The sequence below is a fragment of the Cicer arietinum genome, chromosome 5, assembly GCF_000331145.2.
Source record: "Cicer arietinum cultivar CDC Frontier isolate Library 1 chromosome 5, Cicar.CDCFrontier_v2.0, whole genome shotgun sequence".
Lineage (NCBI taxonomy): Eukaryota > Viridiplantae > Streptophyta > Magnoliopsida > Fabales > Fabaceae > Cicer > Cicer arietinum.
Genome location: NC_021164.2, coordinates 16934325 through 16943052, shown reverse-complemented (window position 1 = coordinate 16943052; position 8728 = coordinate 16934325). Strand labels below are relative to the sequence as shown.

At 33.6% G+C, this 8728-nt stretch overlaps 2 protein-coding genes across 4 annotated transcripts in view; one reads left to right on the top strand and one right to left on the bottom strand.

Moving 5' to 3' along the window:
• The window catches only part of LOC101515091 (annexin-like protein RJ4), a 4423-nt gene extending 2817 nt beyond the window's left edge, over window positions 1–1606 (bottom strand). Inside the window, exons 1-3 of the mRNA XM_027330587.2 lie at window positions 1480–1606; window positions 820–965; window positions 334–552 (exon numbers count right to left, since the gene is read on the bottom strand). Coding sequence (XP_027186388.1) covers window positions 334–552; window positions 820–965; window positions 1480–1552 — 438 coding nt within the window. The 5' untranslated portion in view covers window positions 1553–1606. The remainder of the gene's footprint in view (window positions 1–333; window positions 553–819; window positions 966–1479) is intronic.
• A 1030-nt stretch (window positions 1607–2636) lies between these two features.
• LOC101515413 (uncharacterized) lies at window positions 2637–8413 on the top strand. Of its 3 annotated transcripts, none has more exons than XM_012719989.3 (8): window positions 2637–2798; window positions 4338–4565; window positions 4709–4777; window positions 5087–5601; window positions 5690–5816; window positions 5910–6188; window positions 7502–7603; window positions 7702–8413. In XM_012719989.3, the coding sequence occupies exons 2-8, from the start codon at window positions 4338–4340 to the stop codon at window positions 8224–8226; spliced, it is 1845 nt and encodes a 614-aa protein (XP_012575443.1). In that variant the 5' UTR covers window positions 2637–2798; the 3' UTR covers window positions 8227–8413. The 3 variants fall into 3 exon arrangements, with proteins under 3 accessions (XP_012575443.1, XP_073225422.1, XP_004514654.1); XM_073369321.1 differs by having other exon boundaries at window positions 4709–4798; XM_004514597.4 differs by having other exon boundaries at window positions 4709–4936.
• Window positions 8414–8728: the final 315 nt, after the last annotated feature.

Here is an 8728-nt window from a genome sequence, read left to right as displayed (position 1 = left end):
AAAAAAAAAAAAAAAAAAAAAAACTATTAATAGGCTTAAATAAATTTTTCATCCATATAATATGTACCTTCTTTGATTTTAAATCTTGAACTATTTTTTTAAGGGTTATACATATCAAAAGTACATATGCAAATTTCATCAAAAAGGTCATGTAAGGCATGTTTCAATTGATTTATTTTAGCTTATTTGCTCGCATAAGGATATTTGTGAAACTATTTAAAAGATCTTATGAAAATAGCTTATAACATGTCTATATCATAATCATTTATGCTATAAACGCTTAATAAAATTGTTTATTCAAATATAATCTAATAACTATAAAGAATGACTTGCCTGACGAAGATGACCAGTGGTGTGAGCGGCCACATCTTCTTCGATGGAACGCTTGTAGCGGTTATGATAGGCGCGCCTCACTGCTAAGAGCTCTTCAGCTGATAGCACAGAAGCAATTTCAGCAACAACATGATAGTCTTTGCTGCCATTCCTAACTGCTACATTGATCAAAACAGCATCACGGTCTGCAGGCTCCAACATCCAACGGTACACAGCTCTCTAATTTGTATACACCACATTATTTAAAAATCACAAGATTCTACAAATTGCATGATATAATTTGGTAAAATCATGTAATAGAAATATTTATTGATAAGTGAATTAGTTGTCACTTTCGTAAGAGTTTGTTAGTAGGTAGTTAGTTTGTTGATTGTAAGTCACTTAGTTAATCAACTATTAATTTGTTTATCAATGGTTGATAATTATTTGCTTTACACTAAATTGATCAATTTAAAATAGACGAATTTCATGTTTTTTAAACTATACCTCAAAGTCACCGGAAATTTCTGACTCAAGACGTTTGATGAGATCCTCTTGAAAAAGTTCTTCATAAGCTTTTCTAATTTGTTGCCTTTGATAAACATTTCTATGACCCAATATTGCTATGATGGTCTTGTCATCAGCACCCCATCCTGCAAAATGTTAAAAACATTAAACACAATATCATAATTTACATTTTCTAATAGATTATGGATGTCATGCCATCATTAATCTAACGTCTAACACTTCAAGTGCGCGAACAACTTGATTTCTTTTAAGCAAGGTCTTTGATTAACGGAAAAATAAGCATTGTAGAGCTTAATTTGTCACCTGTATATTGATATATCCATCAGATTCCTCAGAGTCAAATATGATTTTCAAATATCAAGAATTCATCCCTAAAAGATTACTCTATGATTTGGATTGAGATATCTAAGAAATATTAGATAGGGGATCAAAAATTCATTCTCTATTACTGAACTTTTTTTTCTCCCCTAATAAATTAACCACTAACATTTTGTCTCTCGCCTGATCAAATATAAATACATAATCTAAATTTACTTTAAAATGACTAGAGCTCATAGATAATGAATTGTTATACAAAGCAAATTCATATAACAATTCATTAAAAATGAGGCAATAATTTAAAGAAAAGGTTAAGGCAACCTTTGAAAGCAGTGTGAAGGGCATTTGCATCCTCAACAGGGAAATGGTTGATGGGAGCAATAAGGGTAGCCATAGCTGAATATATTTTACTTACTATATGGTGTTGGATATATAATCTAATTAAATAAGCTATAGTGCTATGTTAGCAAGAAAGTTTTGTCACAATGTATATTTGGACATTACGTCAATAGAAAATTGAAGAATCTGAAGCTAGCCGTATCCTCAAAATTGGTAATTAGTAGGTGCTATGTTGTTTTTTTACCTTTAATTTTTTGAATGACTAATCAATACAAGGAAGTTGAACTAGGATTATCATAATCCTGTCCTGGCTAACAATTTAAAAATATAAAATACTCCCTTTAATATCGAAAGAAAAATGGTAAAATACATCGTTGAGTAGTTTACCTTACACGCAAATTACAGATCAATTTTTATTGTTTTCTTTTGTAAAAAATTAGTTCTATTTTTTTTTAATAGGTTAGTTTTTTAAACTTTTTTTATGTCAAGTTCATTATTTGTAAATATGTGTACAGATGATTCTAACTTTAAACTAGCAAAATTAAAATTATAAATTATTTTAATTTTTTCAATAAATTTATGTAATTTTTAAGAAGTTTTGATTGCACTAATCTTAAAAATATAAATTCTCAATCAAATATAACAGAATTTGAATGAAATATATATTAAATTTTTTGAAATTAAATATAAAATTATTTTAATTCAAATCATAAAATTGAATGAAAATTTAATATTTATTTTTTCTGCATGATGATAACATAATTTATAGTAAATTTTTTAAATTTCTAACTATAAATAATTAAATGACAAGTACGAATAATTAAACTAAATTTAACTAAAAATACTTATGTATTGTAAACTTTAGAATATAAAAGATTAATTTATTGAAAAAAATTCAAGAATAAATATAATATTTTCATGTAATTTAATCCACATGTATTTTGCGAAGAAAGAAAAGTAGTAGTAGTCTTACATATAATAAACAAAATTTAACGATTTTTTTTTACGGAGACAAATTTAACAATTTTTACTTTACTTAATATATGTTTTTCTTTTTTAATTAATTTTCATAGAACAAATTTCTAGAAATGATATTATTATAAATAATTAAAACTAGAGAAAAGGTAAATTAGGTACACACGCCGTCTCCGTGGGTATAGTGAAACAAAATAGTTGATTTTATCCCCCAAATTCCCTTTCATTCATCAAAGAGAGTAAGGAAGAAAACAACGGAACGAGACCGGCGACCACAGGAAACGTTCCACCGTCGCGCATTGTACTTCCACAGTCACAACATTGAGGTTTGTCTTTTCTTCTCTCTTCTTCCTCAAAACACTAATTCATAAATTCTCTTCATGTGCTTTAGTTCAGTCATTTTACTTGAGGAAATTCTAATTGTTCTTATTATCCCTTGTTCATTTCAATTCAGTTAACAAAAATTAAACGGTTACTTCTAGATTTCTTCATGATTTCAGTTCTTATGTGCTTTTTAATTTTCTCCTTTTCAAGGATAGGGATAGTGACTTTTTAGTTCCATGTATTCTGTTTACTTTGTGATTGTGTGATGACATTTCCTATTTTCATTTCCGAAAACGTGGATTCGTTTTATCTTTGTGAGTGGTTTTTGAAGTAAATCATTGTCATGGAGATGAGATGAAATATTAGTCAAAGAAAATGCATTTTCAAAAATAATGAACAGAGTTTTTGATAGTTTCATTGTTTCTCAAAATATAGACAATTTTTCACTTTATTAACGAAAAAAATTAGGAAATAAAAATAAGATATGTTTTTACATAGCACGCGCCCTTTAATTATCATTATTGGCTCGGTAATATAACAGATATTACCTCTGTCCCTAATTAAAAGACTTATTGTTTTTTCACCTATATTAAGAAAAGTAGATAATGAATTTTATGTGTCAATTTTATGTGCAAATGTTACTAAAATACTCTCTATACATATGAATGTATTCAATTTGACTTTTCATTTTTCACGATAATTAGAAGTATTAATAAGGAGTATGTTTGAAAAAAAAAATTAATTGCACTTAGTAACTAGAAAGGGTGCCTATATTTAAGGACACATTGTTTTTCTTCTCAAAAGGAGCTTATAATTAGGGATAGAGGTAACTTGTTGGAAATATATACAAACTAAAGACTTGTCAGTGTTGGACAGAAGTAGATATTATCATGTTTTCTCTCATGTTATAAAGCTATGAAAACAAGTTCAATAGATGGTACTTAGAAGTGATAAGTTATTATAATTGTTTGTGTGGCTTTAATCTTTATCTTTCATATGATGAGAAAGAAACATGTGAAACTGTGAACCTTTGAAATTGTCATTATAACATTAGAACCTAGTGGCTCCAGCTCAAAAAGTTTTAAGTAGAAAGCAATGGTGATTTTCTTTTTAACAAGGTTTTTTGTGTCTAATAGTTATCACTGTTTTGAAGTTTCGTTATGTCCTTTTGTGCCTTTAGAGAATGGAGGAAGCGGTCATAAGTAAAGGGTACTCTTATGTATTTCTTTCCTGCTTAGCTACATAATATTTAATGAAGTTAATTTATTGGATTAGTTCAAAACTTATGAAACTGTAGTCCATATTTATTTGGTATTACTATGATATTGTTTTATACTGTGAGTTATGAGTATTTAACTTCAAATGATTTGGGGAGCATACTTAGTATCAAAAGAATCCTTTTTAAAGGTGCAATGCATGTCGTGTTACACAGTCATTGTTATAACTTCTGTACCTACTTCTATTCATATTCATAAGTTTATGTGCCTAATAGATTCGATAGTTGAATGTCTGTGCTAATTGTTTTTCTGCTTTTTTTATAGATGCCTCCGAAAAAGAAGACTAGAGTCAAGCATCCTTTGAAGAAGAATGGCATGATTTTACCAGATATAGTAGCTCAGGTGGCTCAACAAGTACAAGCAGCAGTTGATCAATCCCCACTAGATGACGATGCCACTACACTAGCCCCACTGTATGGGTGGCGTCCCACCCAGGGACATGTAAAGCTTTATACCCAACAAGTTGTAGGGCCTCCGCCCCAGCCTAATGAGGTGCATCACTTCGAACTAACTATAGTAATGATGCATTTTGTTCCACAGGACACAATACATCCTTCTAGGGAGGACCGCATTTCCGCCTAATAGGTTTGCTAGCAGAATGTGTGTGCTAATTGCTTTTTGGTTTTTTTTTATAGATGCCTCCAAAAAAGAAGAGTAGAACCAAGCATCCTTTGAACAAGAACCATGTGATTTTACCGTATATGGTAAGTCAAACGGCTCAGCAGGTACAAGCAGCAGCTGATCAATCGCCACTAGATGACAATGCCACTACACTAGCCCCACAATATGTGCAACGCCGCACCCTGCGACATGTAAAGCCTCCTACGCAACAAGGTGCATTGCATGCGCCCCAACCTAGTGAGGTGCATCACTTCGAACCAACTATAGTGATGATGCTATCATTGGGTTTTGTTCCACATAACACAATACATCCTTCTAGGGAGGACCACCTTTCCGCCTAATAGATTCAATAGCATAAGGTGTGTGCTAAATATTTTTATGTTTTTTTATAGATGCCACCAAAAAAGAAGATTAGAGTCAAGCATCCTCTGAAGAAGAACCGTGTGATTTTACCACATATGGTAAGTCAGACGAATCAACAGGTACAAGCAGCAGCTGATCAATCGCCACTGGATGATGATGCCACTACACTAACCCCACAATGTGTGTGGCGTCGCACCCAGCGGCATGTAAAGCCTCCTACCCAACAAGTTGCAGTGCCTCCATCCCAACCTAATGAGGTGGATCACTCTGAACCAACTATAGTAATGATGCCAACACTGGGTTTGGTTTCGATGGACACAATGCATCCTTCTAGGGAGGACCACATTTCCCCGTCCTCGACTACTAATCATTCTCCATCGCAGCCATTGACATCCTTTTCTTCGCAACATACTTCAGTTTCGACTAATCCGTCATGTTTAGTACCTGCTCCGAGAGGTAATAGGACTAAGGGGTCACGATACTCCCGTCCTATCCCTGAGACTGCACCTGATGGGAGGCCATTGATTCATCCGGATGGTCGAGGGTACGTAACCGATTCTAATTAACTTCTCATTACTATATGTGTATACTTGTATAATATATTTTACATTTTGTTTATAACTTGTTTGCAGGTGGTTACCATGTAGGGTGGCCTCTAGGGCCCTCACCTCAGTCATTACATCACAATATAGTGATCCGTACCCTAGTTGGGGAGCAATCCCACCAACTATGGTGGAATGCTGGTTCGAAAAATTTGGTGTAAGATTATGTTATATTTCTTGTTAACTAAGTTCAATTATTGTGTAGATAGTAATGAATATATTCTAACTTATTTGAAATGTAATATTGTAGGAAAAAGTTGCTTGGTTGCCTGAGCATGATTTTCAAATTAGGAATATCTTCAAAACTAAAGGATCAATGCGTCTTTCTGAGATATTGATGGAGGCGAGGAACAAGCGCAAGCGTCCATCTTGGATGGATGAGAGTGTTTGGAAAGAACTTGAGAGGATATGGATGGATCCATCCTATAAGAAGATATCAGTTCGAGCTAAGAAAAACCGTGCTTCTTGTAAAGGAGGATCTGTCCATACTTGTGGATCTATATCAGTCGCTGAGCATACCATACGAATGGTACGTTTTCCATGTTAAACACTTGTCGCTTGCCACTAGTTTGTAGCTGGATTTTGGTTTTTGTAGCTTGTATCCTTCTATTTGGTTTTTAGTTCTGTATATATGAATCATGCTGAGCTTGGATTAATTGGTTTTTAGTTCTTATCAGTGTTGTCGACGGCAGATAGCAAAATATGGCAAAAGGCCAAAAATCCTCCATATAAACATGCCATTGCGACCTATGGTGATGCCATGGCGGGCATTCCTTAATAAATGGCCTATGGCAGTTTGCCAAAATTCTGCCATGCCATGGGGAACGCCATTTAACAACATTGGTTCTTATATGAATCATGTTTCGTTTTTAGTTCTGTTTATACGAATCTAAAGACTGTGTTTGGTTGTGCGACATCATTGGGTTAACCGGTGTCATCTTTATACTGTACCAATACTTAGCTTGGATTAATTGGTGTGATCTTTTATTAATGTGACAATATTGTTGATTGTGACAGCATTAGATTTTTAATCTTTGGGCTCTTAGGAGGGGCCGCATAGAATAAGTAAACAATTATACCAGTGGCTTGATTTAGTTAATTGCTTTTTATAGAGCCATGTACCATTTATCTCCAATTTTATGTTCTCTCTTGTACCAAGACTTGGTAATTTGATGTTCTCTTGTGCAGCAATACTTAGCTTAGCTCATATCGTTTTTAGTTTAGCGCAAATTACCCTTCTCTAAATAAATATGACCGACCACAAAAATCAAGTTCTTATTTTTCTTTCAATTAAAATATTAATGAGACACAAGTCCTTATGGTGTTTTTTCTCTACTGTCTATTACAGTATTTAAAGAAATCATAATGCTCCTTTATTTACAATGATAGTAAATCCTAGCTAATCTGTTGGATTGACATGTGTAATTCACTTTAACCAAAAGCTTGCAATGAGTATAGCAAATTTGTTGCATCTAGCTATTATGCCTTTGTAAACACTCAATTTCACTTTTTTTCAATAACACTTATTGTTGTTCTTACAAGTAGAATTCCTTGTTCATTTGTCTAGTCATATTGGAGAGTGTACTTGTGGTTAACATGAATCTTAAACAGATTTAAAATTTTAAGTAGCGTATCATATCATATTAATGTATTCCTTTTCCTTTTATTTTGGTTGTTTGTTCTGGTTGTTGACCACTTTGGTGGAAGCTTGTGTATATGCTTGATTAATGAATTACCATGAGGATTGCTTGACAATATAATTCTTTGGTAACTGTGATCGAAAAACTCAATGTTATATATATGTTCATAATGTTCTACATTTGTTTTTTATGTTTTTGTAAGGCTGAAGAGTTGGGTAGAGATCCCACATTGGATGAGATCTTCGTAAAAACACACACCAAGAAGGACTCCTCTTGGGTTGATGATAGAGCAAAAAAATCATATGTAAGGAATATTGAAGTATTGATTTGATTCTTTAATTTGATTTTGTTGTATGAGTAATGCAACTTTTACAAGTTTTACATTGTTTTCTATTTGAGCAGGAATCCTTTCAGGATAAGTTGCAAAAGGCCTCCCAAGTTGAGGATGCATCTGGTAGTGGCTCTCAAGCCATTAACCCCGCAGCTCGTTTAGACATATGGGTCCAATCTGTTGGGGGAAAGAATCGAGGACGTATTTACGGTGCTGGAGATAGATCCTCGCTGTATAGACCAGGTGTCAAATGTCTAACCCCAGATTCTCGTCCATCTAAAGGTTGCTCCAATGTCCTATCTCAATACTCTGGCGAGGTGGCTGCACAAATAGCAGCATTTGAGGAGCGAGCAAAGGCGGCAGAGGATGAGGCAAGAGAAGCGCGGGAAGAGCTTAGGCAAGTAGAGCAGCGTCGACAAGAGGAAGTTCACCTGGCAGAGCAGCGCACTGCGAAGTTTCAGAGGCAGCTAGCATCATTAGCAAATAGTGTAGCTTCCATACAGGCTGAGTCCTCCCGTCGTCGTCGCCGTCGTCGTCATCGTCATCGAGATTATGATGAGTATGAGTCTACCAGTGATGAGAGTGAGGACTATTGATTTCTATTGATATTTTGATTTTGTAGCTCTGACTTGTAGCAACATTATCCATATCTACCCTTATGACTACATCTTATGTCTAGACATCTGGTGTCGTTATTATCGACTTTGAGACTTGTAATAGTCATTTTGTGTATTATAAATACTACACTTTATTTAACATGGTGATGTTTTGTTATGTTTGAAATTTATTTGCTTAATTTTTTTTTATAAGTCACGAAAAAAGTTATTGTAGAAAATGGGAGCAAGCTGTGTGAAACTAAAAATGTATTAAAAATCAAATTTGATATTTTTGACATTATACTCATTACCCATTGAAATGTCATGGGATGGTATTTTGATTTCGAATACGGTTTCCTATGATATTTGTGGGTAACTTCATTTATGAAATTGGCGTGGATACACCTATTAACATCTCATAGCAAACAATAGAATTTCCGTGGGTAGTCTGTGGATAACGTTATCTGATGACATTTAAACATTACCCACGAAAATGTCTCCT

Coding starts and splice junctions, on each gene's coding strand:
- LOC101515413 (XM_004514597.4), top strand. CDS start 4,338: ATGCCTCCGAAAAAGAAGACTAGAGTCAAGCATCCTTTGAAGAAGAAT. Junction 4,937..5,086: donor ATGCGCCCCAACCTAGTGAG/GTGCATCACTTC, acceptor GTTTTTTTATAG/ATGCCACCAAAAAAGAAGAT. Junction 7,604..7,701: donor ATAGAGCAAAAAAATCATAT/GTAAGGAATATT, acceptor CTATTTGAGCAG/GAATCCTTTCAGGATAAGTT.